Source organism: Gorilla gorilla, chromosome 7 (genome assembly GCF_029281585.2).
Source record: "Gorilla gorilla gorilla isolate KB3781 chromosome 7, NHGRI_mGorGor1-v2.1_pri, whole genome shotgun sequence".
In the NCBI taxonomy this organism is placed as follows: domain Eukaryota; kingdom Metazoa; phylum Chordata; class Mammalia; order Primates; family Hominidae; genus Gorilla; species Gorilla gorilla.
In genome coordinates, this window is record NC_073231.2 from 78,408,499 (window position 1) to 78,425,094 (window position 16,596).

Below are 16,596 nucleotides of genomic sequence, written 5' to 3' on the forward strand. Positions count from 1 at the left end.
CATAGTTCACTGCAACCTCAAATTCTTGGGCTCAAGCAATCCTCCTGCCTCAGCCTCCCAAGCAGCTGGGACTACAGGTGTGTGCCACCATGCATGGCTAATTTTTGTATTTTTTGTAGAGACGGGGGTCTCACTTTGTTGCCCAGGCTGATCTCAAACTCCTGGCCTCACTCAATCCTCCTGCCTTGGCCTCCCAAAGTACTGGGATCACAGACATGAGCCACCACACATGGCCAATAATTTTTAGTTATATATTGTGTGCAATGATCTACGTATGTGTGTGTTTTGGTTTAGAAACAGACTTTAAAAGTAATTTTATTTAGTTCAGTTAAAAAAAATCTGAAAAACACTGTACAAGAAAGGCAATACCTGAATAACCCATTGTCGATGCTGCCAGGCATGATAATTCTTTGCATCCTGATTAAGAATATCAGCAATAAATTCAAGCTCCTGAGATGGATCTCTTAGCCATTCCACTAATACTCGCCTATGATGCCTAAAGCCCAAAGAAGGGAGAGAAGTTTTTTGTTAATTTACCCATGAACTAAAATATCAGTTGCACATGTTGTAAAGGTGACATGAAAGGACACGCGATAAACAAAAATTCATCTCTAATTCTTAACACTCCACTGTGGAGAAAAGGTAACACAAAAAAAATAGAAAAATTCAGATAGTTTATCTCAAACTACATCTGGTAGTATCTTTCAACAACCATGAAATTGTGTCAAAAAATTAAGAAACATTACTAGATTGTATAATGACAAGAGAAAATGTGCTATTATTTTATCAAATATATAAGTTCCTCTACTTAACACATGCCTGTCAATTTTCCCTAAGTGCAAAGTGTCACCAAACAAGCAGCTTCTCATTCTACAAATTAGTGGGCAGAACTGAATTTACTGCTACACTGGCAAGTAGCTATGACAAGTTGCAAGTTGTCAACAGAGGAGTTTTTTTGTTTTTTTTTTGAGACGAAGTCTCGCTCTTGTTCCCCAGGCTGGAGTGCATATCATAGTCCCCCAGGCTGGAGTGCAATGGCACAATCTCAGCTCACTGCAACCTCCGCCTCCCAGGTTCAAGCAATTCTCGTGCCTCAGCCTCCCGAGTAGCTGGGATTACAGGCACCTGCCACCACGCCCGGCTAATTTTTTGGATTTTAAGTAGAGACGGGGTTTCACCATGTTTGCCAGGCAGGTCTCAAACTCCTGCCCTCAGGTGATCCACCCACCTCAGCCTCCTAAAGTGCTGGGATTACAGACGTGAGCCACTGCGCCCGGCCAGGAGTTTCTGCGCTAGGAAAATACTTAAGGATTTTATATTGGGTTCCATTTTTATAATTTTCTTTGGCTGACATATTTATATAAATCTATTAGTGAAAATGTTCTAAAATTCACTATGGTGATGGTTGTACAGATCTGTATATATACTAAAAAACACTGAATTATATACTTTGAATGGTGGAATTGTATGGTAAGTGAACTATATCTCAATAAAACGGACCCTTAAAAAATCTATATTAGAGTATAACATTCAACTAAAAGTGAGCAGAACAATAGGAAAAAAGGAAGGATTTAATGCTTAATGAATGACCTATTCTACATGCCTGGAAAATTAAAAAATTCATCTTACAGATTAAGACAAGATACTACCAAAAACAAAAGCCTAGACAGAAGGTTTCCAAATTTATTTTAGAAATCTTCCAAGTCAGTGAGAACTAGCTGGATTTTATTTTTCCAGGTTGCTGGTGAGTTCAGTAATTTAGAAAAGCTAAGAATCAGATCCTCCAGGATATCAAACTGAGGAAGAAAAAGTTCATGCTGATGTTCTCGGATTTAAGGAGTTACACGGCTTTGTGTTATAGCATAAGTTTTCAGTTAGAAGTTAATAAAAGTGATTAGTTAACTGGGATACAGAATTTGCATCGCCTGTACTACAATGGTTATAAAACGAACAGAGCGGATAATTAGAAATGTACAACAATTTCAAAACTGCTGGGCTTTCCATAGCAGCTACTTTCAGTGGTTTTGTGTTTTACATTAACAGTGAGTGATGAAGTGCTAATGACAGTGTGCAGTATCCAGAAAAGAAAAGCAATTTCTCTTTAGCAAAAACTCAATGTAATCAAACACTAATGTCTGTGATGTCAGAATTTTATAGCTACAGATTTTTACATAAAAGCACCTTAATTCCACAGGGTAAATAACTTTAGTGAGGGTCTGCAACTCTCCATTTAATCTCTTTTCTCATTAAAACAATTATTTTATAATGTAATTTCTTAGAAATACAACAATCTTGTAATCAACAGGCTACAATGGTAAAGTTTTTAGTTAATTTTTTTTTAATTTTTTTTTTTTTTTTGAGACAGAGTCTCACTCGGTCCCCCAGGCTGGAGTGCAGTGGTGCAATCTCAGCTCACCGAAACCTCCACCTCCCAGGTTCAAGTGATTATCCTGACAGCCTCCTGAGTAGCTGGGATTACAGGCACGATCCTGAGTAGCTGGGATTACAGGCACGCCACCACACCCGGCTAATTTCTGTATTTTTAGTAGAGACAGGGATTCACCATGTTGGCCAGGCTGGTCTCAAACTCCTGAACTCAAGTGATCTGCTCGCCTCAGCCTCCCAAACTGCTGGGATTACAAGCAGAAGCCACTGCACCTGGCTACAGTGGTAGTTTTTAAATAAAATTCTAGGCCAGGCGCAATGGCTCACACCTGTAATCCCAGCACTTTGGGAGGCTGAGGAGGGCGGATCACCTGAGGTCAGAAGTTCGAGACCAGCCTGGCCAACATGGCAAAACCCTGTCTCTACTAAAAATACAAAATTAGCCAGGCGTGGTGGCGTGCACCTGTAATCCCAGCTACCCAGGAGGCTGAAGCTGGAGAATCACTTGAACCCAGGAGGCAGAGGCTGCAGTGAGCCGAGGTCACGCCACTGCACTCCAGCCTGGGAGACAGAGCTAGACTCCAAACTTACCAAACTTGATAGTTTTTGGGCTGCTCCTCAATTATTGCAGTGATGTAGTTCATTTCCTCATGTAGATCCTTCTGAAGCGACTTTAAAAGAACTCTCCGGAAATGCCTAGGGCAAACATAAAACATCCAAAATCGCATTATTACACAGAAGTTCCCTAATAACAATATCAAATACAGCTACAAGTCAGCAATACAGTTAGACAAATTTTTGGCAGGTAATCTGTATAATTTAACAATTATAGGCCAAGCACGGTGGCTCATGCCTGTAATCCCAGCACTTTGGGAGGCCGAGGTGTGCAGGTCACATGAGGTCAAGAGTTTGAGACCAGCCTTGCCAATGTGGTGAAACCTCGTCTCTACTAAAAATACAGAAAAAATTAGTTGGGCATGGTGGTGCACACCTGTAGTCCCAGCTGCTCGGGGAGGCTGAGGCAGGAGAATTGCTTGAACCCGGGAGGCACAGGTTGCAATGAGCCAAGATCACACCACTGCACACTAGCCTGGACAACAGAGGGAGACTCCATCCACCCCCCACCCAAAAAAAAAATTATACATAGGTACTCTGTATAATTTAACAATTTAAGTGCTTGTGAGTGTCCAAATTCATACGCCTATCTGGTGACTGGAAGAAATGAAGCACTTTTAGTAAAAATAGTGAAAGGTGGCCAGGCACAGTCGCTCACGCCTGTAACCCCAGCACTTTGAGAGGCTGAGGCAGGTGGGTCACCTGAGGTCAGGAGTTTGAGACCAGCCTAACCAACATGGAGAAACCCCGTCTCTACTAAAAATGCAAAATTAGTTGGGCAAGGTGGTGCATGCCTGTAATCCCAGCTACCTGGGAGACTGAGGCAGGAGAATCACTTGAACCGAGGAGGCAGAGGCTGCAGTGAGCCAAGATCCCACCATTGCACTCCAGACTGGGCAACAAGAGCAAAACTCTGTCTCAAAAAGAAAAAAATAGTGAAAGGTAACAAGTATGAGATAGAAGAAAAGTAAATTTCTGATTCTTAAGTAATGACAGCCAACCAACTAAAATTATTTTCAGGTACTACTCTGGTCACCTATGTTCTATAATATGAGAATCAAAGACATCTCTTTCCCTACACAGTACACGTTGTTCACGTAGATACATTATCCATATAATAAATTAATTCTATTATAAACATTAACAAAATACTTTTAGAACAACCACAAAAATGCTACTTGTAAATGAAACAAGTTTGTCTTTAATTTCCCCATAGGTGGAGTTTAACCACCACCACCAACAAAAGGAATTTTCCTAAAGACATCGTTAGTTCTGGTCTAGTTTTACTTCAAAATTTCAAAAATTTCCAACTCGATATATAGTAAGGGACATTCCAGGACCTAATTTTATTAGCTTTTAAAATGAACTGCTAACTTTGGGAGGCCGAGGCAGGCAGATCACTTCAGGTCAAGAGTTTGAGACCAGCCTGGCCAACGTGGCAAAACCCCATCTCTATTAAAAATACAAAAATTAGCCTGTAATCCCAGCACTTTGGGAGGCCGAGGTGGGCGGATCACGAGGTCAGGAGTTTGAGACCTGGCTAACATGGTGAAACACCATCTCTACTAAAAATACAAAAAAATTAGCTGGGCGTGGTGGCATGCGCCTGTAGTCCCAGCTACTCGGGAGACTGAGGCAGGAGACTTGCTTGAAGCCGGGAGTCGGAAGTTGTAGTGAGCCAAGATTGTGCCACTGCACTCCAGCCTGGGCGACAGAGCAAGACTCCATCTCAAAAAACAAACAAACAAAAATACAAAACTAGCTGGGTGTGGTGGCAGACACCTGTAATTCCAGCTATTCACGACACTGCAGCATGAGAATCACTTGAACCCCGGTGACGGAGGTTGCAGTGAGCCAAGATCACGTCACTGTACTCCAGCCTGGGCGACACCGTGAGACTCCATCTCAAAAAAATTAATTAAAATAAAATAAAATAAAATGCTAAATAGGAGAGACAACAGTATTTCTCTCCATTATTATTCCAAAAAAAAGAAAAAAGTAGACTTCCCAGAGCATGTAAATATAAGCCCTTGGCTTTTATGGGTAAGGATTCCAGGTATACTGCTTCTTTCAAAACAGCAATAAACTCACAGGAAATCTTTAAGTGTATTGTCAGTTCCAAAAATGATGAAACACACTGAGAATTCCAGTTAAACAGGGTAGATTAAGTAAACAAGTTTATTCTCATTCCCTAATAAAACCCCACTAAAATGACAACAAAGGAATAAACCCACAAGAACAAAGAGAATCGGGACAAAGATACCACGGCAACTGGAAGAGGTCAACAACATTATGGGAAGTGTGAGCAGATAGATAAGATTTAACTAAAACACAGAATAAGACTTTAAGAAAATTCCAGAAATCAGAGGCATGACATATTTCCAAAACTGGGACTAAAAACAGTGGAAAGTCTATATAAAGAGTCCTTGGCGGCCAAGACCGTTCCCACTACCCTGAGCAGAAGTGACATCCTGTCTTGGGAAGGAGACAAGTGGCTTTATTCTCTGGAAAAATCTGAAGCAGAATGGGTTACAAGGCACACTGGAAGGCAGGGTGAGTTAAAGGGTGGAAATAAGGACATTTAAAATGTTGATATACAAACTTAGAAAAAAAAAGTTTCTATTTCAAATTACAACAGGATAAGATCTGCAAAAAGCAAGAAGTTGGTATCCTAAACAGTGAGACTCTCCTACCATCTTCCCCTGCCTAACACCCCAGAACTGTGGCAGTTAAATGTACACTCCTTAGGCAATAAACTACTTAATCCTCTTTGAGAGACACACTGTCCAAGAGAAAAGACTTAAATACTGACTAGTGAGATTTCACTACAACACAGCCACATCCCCACTCAGTAACTTCACAGTGAAGCCCTTCAGCTGACAAATCCTGCCACACACAGGGCTTCCAATCAGGATTTTTCCTGTCTCTCTTATACGCATAAAGAGAAAGTCAAGAATTACCAACCATTTGAGAAAAATATTTATATGAAAGAGAACAAAAGAGATGAGAAGATCTCACATCCATGAACACACACACACACACACACACACACACAAACAATGCTATTTAAAAAAGAATATTCAGGCCAGGCGAGGTGGCTCACGCCTGTAATCCCAGCACTTTGGGAGGCCGAGGCGGGCGGATCACGAGGTCAGGAGATCAAGACCATCCTGGCTAACACGGTGAAACCCCGTCTCTACTAAAAAAATACAAAAAAATTAGCTGGGAGTGGTGGCAGGTGCCCGTAGTCCCAGCTACTCGGAAGGCTGAGGCAGGAGAATGGCGTGAACCCAGGAGGCAGAGCTTGCAGTGAGCAGAGATCAAGCCACTGCACTCCAGCCTGGGCAACTGAGCGAGACTCTGTCTCAAAAAAAAAAAAAGCATATTCACAGAACAAAAAAACAGCTCCCCCAAATTAAAAATGAATGCAGAAATCTTTAAAAATCCATACGAGAGTTAGAAAATAAAATTGATGAAATTATCTCAAAAGAAAAAAATAAACAAATGAAAATAAGAAAAATTGAGGAGATACAACATAGAACTAAAAGGCATTCCAGAAAAAGAAAACAGAGGAATGAGAAGAAATTATCAGAAAAACCCAGAAAAATCCCCAGAACATAAAAAGAAAAGTTTTAAACAAAGGAATGGAAATCTTCTCAACCTGAAAAGAAGCTAAGAGAAACAGAAAAAGAGTTTTAAAATTCTGAGGGAAAATAATTTCCAATCTAGAATTTTATTACTAAAGTTGAAGGGAGACTAATGATTTTTAATTGTGTAAATCCCAAAAATTATTTTCCATCTTTCTACTCAATGATGTGCTCTATAAAATGAGAAAGTAAATCAAGAAAGAGAAAGGTATACGATCTAGGACACAGGGGATCTAACATATGAATGAGCTGAAAACCAGGTATGCAGCATCCAACTGGTGAAGAGAAAAATGAAACTGAAGGATGACCTGTGTTTAATAGAAAAATGATACTTCACATATAGCAGAGCATCTGGAAGAAAAATTACCTATTGGTACAAAGAAAACAAAAATGACACTGTTAGAAGGAATGTCATTATACTATTAAATGTGGGTCAGCAGCCGTGCACAGTGGCTCACGCCTATAATCCCAGTACTTTGGGAGGCTGAGACTGGTGGATCACCCGAGGTCGGGAGGTCGAGACCAACCTGAGCAACATGATGAAACCCCATCTCTACTAAAAATACAAAATTAGCTGGGTGTGGTGGCGTACACCTGTAATCCCAGCTACCTGGGAGGCTGAGGCAGGAGAATCACTTGAATCTGGTAGGCGGAGGCTGCAGTAAGCCGAGATTGCACCACTGCACTCCAACCTGGGCAACAAGAGCGAAACTCCGTCTCAAAACAAACAAACAAAAAAAAGTGTGTCAGCATGAACATAAATTGAGTGCTCATTTGTGATGGAGGGAGGGTAGTGGAGAATGAACTATCTTTCACAGAAGGAATAATGTTTTAAATGAAAAAAATATGCCAGGCACAGTGGTTCATGCCTGTAATCCCAGCACTTTGGAAGGCTGAGGTGGGCGGATCACGAGGTCAGGAGATCGAGGCCAGCCTGACCAACATGGTGAAACCCTATCTCTACTAAAAATAAAAAATTAGCCAGGCATGGTGGCGGGCACCTGTAATCCCAGCTACTGGGGAGGCTGAGGCAGGAAAATCGATTGAACCCTGGAGGCAGAGGTTGCAGTGAGCCGAGATCGTGCCATTGCACTCCAGACTGGGTAACAAAGCAAGACTCCATCTCAAAAAAAATAAAAATAAAAGTAAAAATATAAAATAAAATAAAATGAAAAAATAATAACAGTTAAGCAAATTATCTAGAATATGGAGGTTAATTCAAGAAAAAAATCACTAAGAGTTACTTACCACCTCTGCGGAGTGGGACTGGCAGTGGGAGGGAATATTGGGCTGGAGATTGCTACTTTTCATGCAGCTTCTGACTTTTAAACCCATAAGCGAATTGCTATTTTGATAAAAATTAACGGCCAGGCACAGTGGCTCACACCTGTAATCCAAACACTTTAGGAGGCCGCGGGGAGTGGATCACCTGAGGTCAGGATTTCAAGACCAGCTTGGCCAACATGGTGAAACCCTGTCTCTACTAAAAATACAAAAAAATTGGCTGGGCGTGGTGGTGGGCGCCCGTAATCCCAGCTACTCAGAAGGCTGAGGCAGGAGAATCACTTGAACCCAGGAGGCAGAGGTTGCAGTGAGCCAAGACTGCACCAATTCTACTCCAGCCTGGGCAACAAGAGTGAAACTGCACCCCCCTCCAAAAAAAATAAAGTACAGTTTAAAAAAAGAAAAGCCACTTGAAGTAAAACATTTAAGCAGGGAATACTGATGATGTGTATTACTTACCACACTGTATAATTGGCTGCATTTAACTCAATAGCATCCCGGGTTAGCTTAAAAGCTCGTTCACTTCTTTCATCACGCTGCAGGACAGCTCGGAAGTAATCATAAACATCTCTAACTAGAGACAGAGCACACAACTACATTAGGACCATCTTACTTAAAATTAGCACTATAATGTATAATGTCACTATACCTATAAAGATATTTTATTGGCCTGTGTATCATTTATACCAACAAGCAAAATAAACTCAAATGGCTGTGGCCGCCACCCTAATAATGCCCTAGTGCCTCAGCCACAAAAAGCATGGACTATTTATGTATAACTGTATGCTTACTGCTTACGTGTGTGCATGAGTTCATGCCAGATTCCATATCTCCCATAGGCCTTATGTATAAAAGAAAAATTAGGGGTGCATATATTCAAATATATTCATATAGCTGTTTTTCTGACATTTTGATCATATTTTTAACTGAAAAATATGCCCAAAGGCAGAAAACTCAAACAGTACAAAAAGGTTCACACTAGATTTCCATTCCACTAAATTCCCAAGCCTCCTCCCCAGAAGCAACCATTATTAACTCATTCTAGTGTATCCTTCCAAATATATTCTATGCATCTACAAGTATATAGCCTAATTCCATCCTTCATTTTTATGCAAACGAGATCCCATCACACTCTGAGCTTTGCATTTTTCACTCGTACATTATTAAAGATAGTGTAAACTAGTACAAATACTTCTACAACAAATCATTAAAATGTACATACTCTTTGACCCAGTAATTCCAGCTCTAGAAAGTTCTCACAAATATACTCCCATATGTGTGCAAGTATTCAAGGATATTTATTGGGAGCATTGGATTACAAAAAAAAACAAACAAAAGACGGAGGCAGGCAGATCACTTGAACCCAGCAGTTTAAAATTAGCCTGGGCAACTTAGGGAAACTCTGCCTCTACAAAAAATATAGAAATTAATCGGGCGTGGTGATCCAGGCCTGCAGTCACAGCTACTCGGGAGGCAGAGGTAGAAGGATCGCTTGAGCCTGGGAGGTCAAGGCTGCAGTGAGCCATGATCGCAAGCACCCAGCCTGGGTGACAGCACAACACTGTCTCAAAAAAAAAAAAAGGAACTGCCAGGTATGGTGGTTTGCACCTGTACTCCCAGCTACTCGGGAGGCTGAGGCAGAAGGACTGCTTGAGCCCAAGAGTTTGAGACCAGGCTGGGAAACATAGTGAGAGCCTGTCTCTGAAAAGAAAAAAACAGAAAGGGGTCATTTACAGCCAAGTAGAATATTAGATGTGGGTAATGTGGTGACCCACTACTTGCAATGGCATCTGAAGTGGGATGGATGTTGCAGCACTGATCCCTTAGCCTGTGGGATCTGTGCTAACTCTGGGTAATGTCAGAACTGAATTAAATTGTAGGGCAACTAGTTGGTGTCTACAGAAAATTGCTTGGTGTGAAAAATCCAAACATTTGGTGTCGAAGTATTTTGACTATAGAGAAACAGTTTTTTCCTTTTAGCCTGTAATACTGAAAGTATCAGACATGAATATGAACAATTACTCCTCTTCACAAAATTCTGAGGTATACAAAGTTTACCTAGTTCTAAACACTATCTTTAAAAAGTTGAATTTGAGCAGTGGCTCAGGCCTGTAATCTCAGCACCTTGGGAGGCCGAGGTGGGCGGATCACTTGAGGTCAGAAGCTCAAGACCAGCCTGACCAACATGGTGAAACCCCATCTCTACTAAAAACACAAAAATTAGCTGGACATGGTGACACGTGCCTGTAATCCCAGCTACTCAGAAGGCTGAGGCACGAGAATCGCTTGAACCTGGGAGACAGAGGTTGCAGTGAGCCGAGATCACGCCATTGTACTCCAGCCTGTGCAACAAGAGCGAAAGTCTGTCTCAAAAAAAAAAAAAAAAAAAAGAACCAAGCTTCCAAATAATTTCAAATTTAAAACAAAATGGTAACATATTAACTATGTATACAAATGTATATATATAATACATTATCTTACACACACACACACAGACACACATAAAACATACACATATGCACACTGATAAAATAAACTGGGAGGCTATCAGGCTGGGATAGCTCCAAAGCCTCAGGTTCCTATGTAAACAACCAAAATCCGATTCACTGTAAAAGGTAAAATGAAACATTATTCTTTTAATTCAAACATTATAAACAACAGACCAGGCGCGGTAGCTCACGCTTGTAATCCCAGCACTCTGGGAGGCCGAGGTGGGCGGATCACCTGAGGTCAGGAGTTCCAGACCAGCCTAACCAACATGGAGAAACCCCGTCTCTACTAAAAATGCAAAATTAGCCAGGTGTGATGTCGCAAGCCTGTAATCCCAGCTACTCGGGCGGCTGAGGCAGGAGAATCACTTGAACCCGGGAGGCGGAGGTCGCAGTGAGCCAAGATCACGCCATTGCACTCCAGCCCGGGCAACAAGAGCGAAACTCCATCTCAAAAAAAAAAAAAAAATTATAAACAACATATTGTCATGCTCGAAGTTTCTAAAACTTTGACTTTTTTAACTCAACATTGTTTCTGAGATCTGTTCATGTTATAATAGATCTAAATCCTCTTAACGGTTATATAGTATTAACTGTATGACAATGATACATTTTATTTTATCCATTTATCCAGAAGATAGACATATAGCTTCCAATATCTTGCTTTTTCAAAAAATGCTGCAAATTATAGTAGCTAACATATATAGTGCTTACTATGAGCCAGACAGTATTCTACTATTTTATGTAAATAATTTACTACATCTATAGTTACTACCAAGATCCTCATTTTACACAGGTGGAAACAGAGGCACATAGGAGTTAAATAACTTGTCCAAGATTACACAGTCAGTAAAATGTGAAGTTAGAATTTGAACCAGATGGTCTGGCTCCAAATCTGTGCTTTTAACCTCCTGTGCATATCTTCTCATGCCATGTGCCAGAATGAACCCAATATTAAATTAGAAGCAACACACTGCTAGGTTGTAAGATAAGTGCATTTTCCAGTTTTAACAGATATACCAAACTACTTTCCAAAGTGGCTAAACATTCGAAAACTCCCATATGAAATGTATGGAGCTCTTCATATATCTTAATACCTAATATAATATCAAGACAGTTTTCATTTCTGCCACTTAAATCATGGGTGGAAAATGGAATTCTCATTTTAACCTGTCATTCCTAATGATAAAGGATTCTTCCTATTTTATTGGCCAATGGGATTTTCTTTTCTGTGAATTGCCAGTTCATACCCTTTGTCCATTTTTTGATTAAACTCTCTGTCTCCTTATCCTGTTGTAAAAACGTCTCAGTTTTAATATGGATCCTGTTTAAATGACATACCTTCTTCCACACTGCTGCTTGCTTTTTAACTTGCTCATGGTTTCTTCTGCTGTGTAAGTTTTAAATTGATATATTTGTCTATAAACGGTTGACAGGTCAAACTTATCTTTTCCTTTAGGGTTTCTAACCATGGTGTATGTAAGAATTCACAATGTTAATTTTTTTTTTTTTTTTTTTTGAGACAGAGTTTTGCTCTTGTCGTCCAGACTACAGTGCAATGGCGTGATCGTGGCTCACTGCAACCTCCACCTCTCGGGTTCAAGCAATTCTCCTGCCTCAGCCTCCTGAGTAGCTGGGATTACAGGCGCCTGCCACCACGCCCAGCTAATTTTTGTATTTTTAGTAGAGACAGGGTTTCGCCACGTTGGCCAGGCTAGTCTCAAACTCCTAACCTTAGGTGATCTGCCCACCTCAGCCTCCCAAAGTACTGGGATTACAGGCGTGAGCCACCGCGCCTGGCCCAAAATGTTAATTTTATACCTTGCAAAAAGGTTAATTTATCCTCAATGGAAACATATGATTATATTAGTTTCCCCCAACATCTCTGTTATAAGTACTTATGAATCTGAATATGTTATGGTTTATATTTCTCTGATCACTAGTAAGGTATATCTCTTCATAGATATTTCTATTTTGTGAATTGTCTCTTCATATATACTATCTCTCAAAGTATGAGAGTTTTGCATTTCCGTGCAGTTATATATTCTGACCTTCTCCTTAATCGATTCTGAGGTTTACATCTTGCCTAATAATACCTTCTCCATCCTAAGAATGATAGGGATACAACTCTGCTTTTATCTAAGTGCACAGCCAACTGTTCCAACCATTATTTGATTAATCCACCCTTTTCATAAAGGTATAAAATGTCCTTTTTATCACATATTAAGCTTTCATAGAGTGAGGATCTATTTCTCGAGTCTTTACAAATCTACTTCTGTGCTACTTCCACTTAATCATTAAGTTTAGTAATATATCTGCACACTTAATAAGGCAAACCTATCATTATGCTTTTTTAAACATTTATTGTCATTTTATTAGCAGAAAAAAATGCTTTTGTAAAAGAATGATCTTAGAAAAGCCTTAACTGAAAGAAATATATATACATAAAATTACAAAACTATCATTCCATTTTATTCATTTTCCCTTTCCTAGAAGAACTAACAATTAACATTTCCACGACCTTCAATTTACACTTTCACATTCATTACAAAAGAATATTTTGTCAAAGAAAAAAATCCACTCATTTTAATACCAATAAATGTATTCCAACTGAGCTGAACACTTCACTGCCAAAATATATGTTTAAATCCTGATGTTTCAGCAACCAAAGTTTATTCTAAAAACAGTAACTCATTTATATTGTGTGGTACATGCATAATCTCCCTGGCGGTGGAGTCTCCAGCAAAGAAAAGAAAACCACAATCACATAGTAGCTATTATCTACTATACTGTAACGTTTATTATTTAGAATATGTCCAGTCTTTGGGCAAAATAAAACTTTTAATCATAAAGCTAAATCACACACACACATAAAAAAACACAAAATTAACTCATCTTAAGTCATTCAGATTTTTATTAGACAGAAATTTGTCATCTATCTTGCTACATAGTTGTGAATTCCAATTCTGCTACTATATTTAACTTACAGACCTTTTCCTAATATAAACAAACTTACATTTGTCACTATAAATGATCTGGACCACGGGATTGGGGCCATCATTCTGCGGCACTGGATCTATATCAGCCCATTCTGCTCTGTCCCTGAAAATAGACATTCCCCAACCAGTGGTTACATTCAAATACAGAAGAAAAGGGACTCTAGTGTTTTTAAAATGACAATAATTACAGTTACATTGATATTAATAACTTACAGGGCTCATAATGTAATCATGGTTGGATTCTTCATGACCAAGTTTTGCCAATATGTTTTACGTATTAAACTATTAAAGTAAAATTAAACCAAATAACCCTCAGATGCTGAAAAGTTAATCAACAGTTTCCAAATTTAAAGTTTTATAAGTAGAAAAACAAGTTTTTGCAGCAAATAGACAGTTCTTTTTTTTATTTTATTTTTTTGAGACGGAATCTCACTCTGTCGCCCAGGCTGGAGTGCAGTGGTGTCATCTCAGCTCACTGCAACCTCCGCCTCCTGGGTTCAACCGATTCTTCTGCCTCAGCCTCCCGAGTAGCTGGGACTACAGGCGTGCGCCACCACGCCCAGCTAATTTTTGTATTTTTAGTAGAGATGGGGTTTCACCATGTTGGCCAGGATGGTCTCAATCTCTTGACCTGGTGATCTGCCCGCCTCGGCCTCCCAAAGTGCTGGCATTACAGGTGTGAGCCACCGCTCCTGGCCTCACAGTATTTTTAACTTAGAAATCAATCTAACTCATTGGTCTAGTAAGATTCTTTGAGTCAGTCAGCATTTTTAAAACGTTTGAGTAACAAAATACTAGGAATTGACATTTTAAGATAAAAATAAGTACTATTAATTTACTCAAGAGGTGGCGCAGGTGATCATTAATAAGACAGGCTCTGGAATCTGACAACTGCCTAAGTCGTAACATTGGCTGGAGCACTTACTAGCTGTGTGACCTTCAGAAAGTTACTTATTGGGGCCTCAGTTTCACCATTTATAAAATCAGGGCAGTATTATTACCTACCAACCTTAGAAGGGTATTGGGAGGATTAAATGAGATAATAGACGTTAAGCACTTAAAACATCCACAGCACACAGGCGGCATTCAATGACTACTTAATAAGCAATGCTAACATAACTGTATAGTGACAACAGTGAGTGCTTACAGAAATTTCTGTGAACTACCTACCCAGTGTAACAAAATTTCTCTTAAACACTTTCACTTATATTCTTTTCCTTTCACTTTTTTTTTTTTTTTTTTGAGATGGAGTCACGCTCTTGTCCAGGCTGGGGTGCAATGGCGCAATCTCCGCTCACTGCAACCTCTGCCTCCTGGGTTAAAGCGATTCTCCTGCCTCAGCCTCCCGAGTAGCTGGAATTACAGGTGCCCGCCACCACGCCCGGCTAATTTTTGTATTTTTAGTAGAGACAGGGTTTCACCATGTTGGCCAGGTTAGTCTGGAACTCCTGACCTCAGGTGATCCGCCCGCCTCGGCCTCCCAAAGTGCTGGGATTACAGGCGTGAGCCACCGCGCCCGCCCTTCCTTTCACTTTTTATTTCTCTATAATGATCAGCTGTTGACAGCAGAGATTCTGTGGCATCCAATGCGCAATGCTAGAAATTGTGTCCATTATACAGGGAGAAATACAAGTGAAATCATGACCTAAGACGTGACACCTAGAGCCTGGGGCAGTGGCCTGGGAAAGGTAATGCTGTATTTAGTCACCAGGAAATCACCCACAGTCATGTGAGAACCTGAGTATTTCACAATCCAGAGAGCAGATTTGAGGATTATAGGGATACCAATTTAAATCAGTAAAACATTATCTCCAATCAAAAAAATATATATGGGTAGTGACTTCTACTCATTCACAAAATCAAGGTAAACAAGCCATCGAATGGATTTACCTAGAACTACAGAAGTAAGACCTAAGGCGATTATCTCTGCAGGTTCACAGGGAATTAGGAATCAACATTACCATCTGAAAGCAAAGAACTGATGGAACTGGGTGTCAGCAAAGACGGGGTGACAGAGGCAAGAAAGTTACCGCAGTCCCCAGTACACCTCACTTGTATTATGTACGAGGCGATGCAGGGAGACTTAAGAGAGGTTCAGTAGCAAATCTCTTTTCAGCCTTTAGCCTGGCTGATACGAGGCGCTAAAATACAGATTGGATGAAAATGTCTCTGGGCTCCAAGCAGAGCCAGCCACTGGAAGCCCTCACACTTCGTTTTTAGGGTGAGCAAATCTGGCCCTGGTTTCCTGCCCGGCTACCAGAACTGCACCCTAGCCCTTGGGTATTCACTGGTTGTTAGCGACACAGCGTTCTGGGAAGCCGTGGAAGAGAGCGGGAAATTTCTTATATTTACGAATCGCGACGCCGGAACAGCTGAACGAGTGCAGTCAAGGGTGCAGCAGTTTCCGCGTGGCTTAAAGCAGGCGGGAAGCCGAGACCTCGCTGCTTCGCGTCCCCGCGGTCTCGCGCCGGCGCCGCCCTGGGAAGCGGCGACCTCCCGGCAGCCGCCCGGGCCCAGCGCCATGCACCGGCCCACGCGGCGCCACGGGAACTTCGGCCTGGCGCGCCGGGGCCGGAACCGCGCGCCGCGGGTCTTGGGGCCGCTGGGCCTCCAGTGAGTGTCCCGAGCCGCGGCCGCCGCGGGGGCGTTACCTGTACAGGACATAGGAGGGCGAGTCCAGGCTCACAAACCCGTCGTCCATGGGGGACGCCACGGCTTCCCCAGCCTCGGCCGCCATCTCTTCCTTGTGCTGCTGCTGGGGCGGCGGTGGGTGCGGCTGGGGCGGCGGTGGGTGCGGCTGGGGCGGGGGCTGCTCCGGCTGCCCGGGCTCGCCGCCTTGCGCAGCCTCCCCGACCCCCTCGGTGGCCGCCATCTCGCCTCGGTCCGCAGCTGAGGTGGTGGCGGAGGCCCCGCCCCCAGGAGGCCCCGCCCCTCCCTTCCCCCTCTCGAGGCCACTTCCTGTTTTCTGGGTTTCCTACCATAGAGGTGCGGGCCAGAGAGTCTTGGCGGGCTGCCGGGGTGTGGGTGGGAGTGTGCGGGTGCTGGCTGCGTCCGCCGCGAGGTTGCGCGGCTCTCCCGAGATCCCCCAGGCTCCCACGCGTCTTCCCATCTGTCGCCCTTCCAGAGCTTTGCAGATGCCATTCGGACCGTGTTAGTGCTGTTAGTGGCCCCAGCAGG

At 41.9% G+C, this 16,596-nt stretch overlaps 1 protein-coding gene across 2 annotated transcripts in view; it reads right to left on the reverse strand.

Moving 5' to 3' along the window:
• Nucleotides 1–16,343, reverse strand: part of FNTA (farnesyltransferase, CAAX box, subunit alpha) — a 29,486-nt gene extending 13,143 nt beyond the window's left edge. The window contains exons 1-5 of one of the 2 annotated variants that reach the window (XM_031013583.3): nt 16,071–16,343; nt 13,437–13,522; nt 8,391–8,505; nt 2,977–3,081; nt 370–496 (exon numbers count right to left, since the gene is read on the reverse strand). In XM_031013583.3, the coding sequence (XP_030869443.1) occupies nt 370–496; nt 2,977–3,081; nt 8,391–8,505; nt 13,437–13,522; nt 16,071–16,291 (654 nt within the window). In that variant the 5' untranslated portion in view covers nt 16,292–16,343. The remainder of the gene's footprint in view (nt 1–369; nt 497–2,976; nt 3,082–8,390; nt 8,506–13,436; nt 13,523–16,070) is intronic. The other variant, XM_055349171.2, reaches the window with a different exon arrangement.
• Between the last annotated feature and the right edge of the window lie 253 nt (nt 16,344–16,596).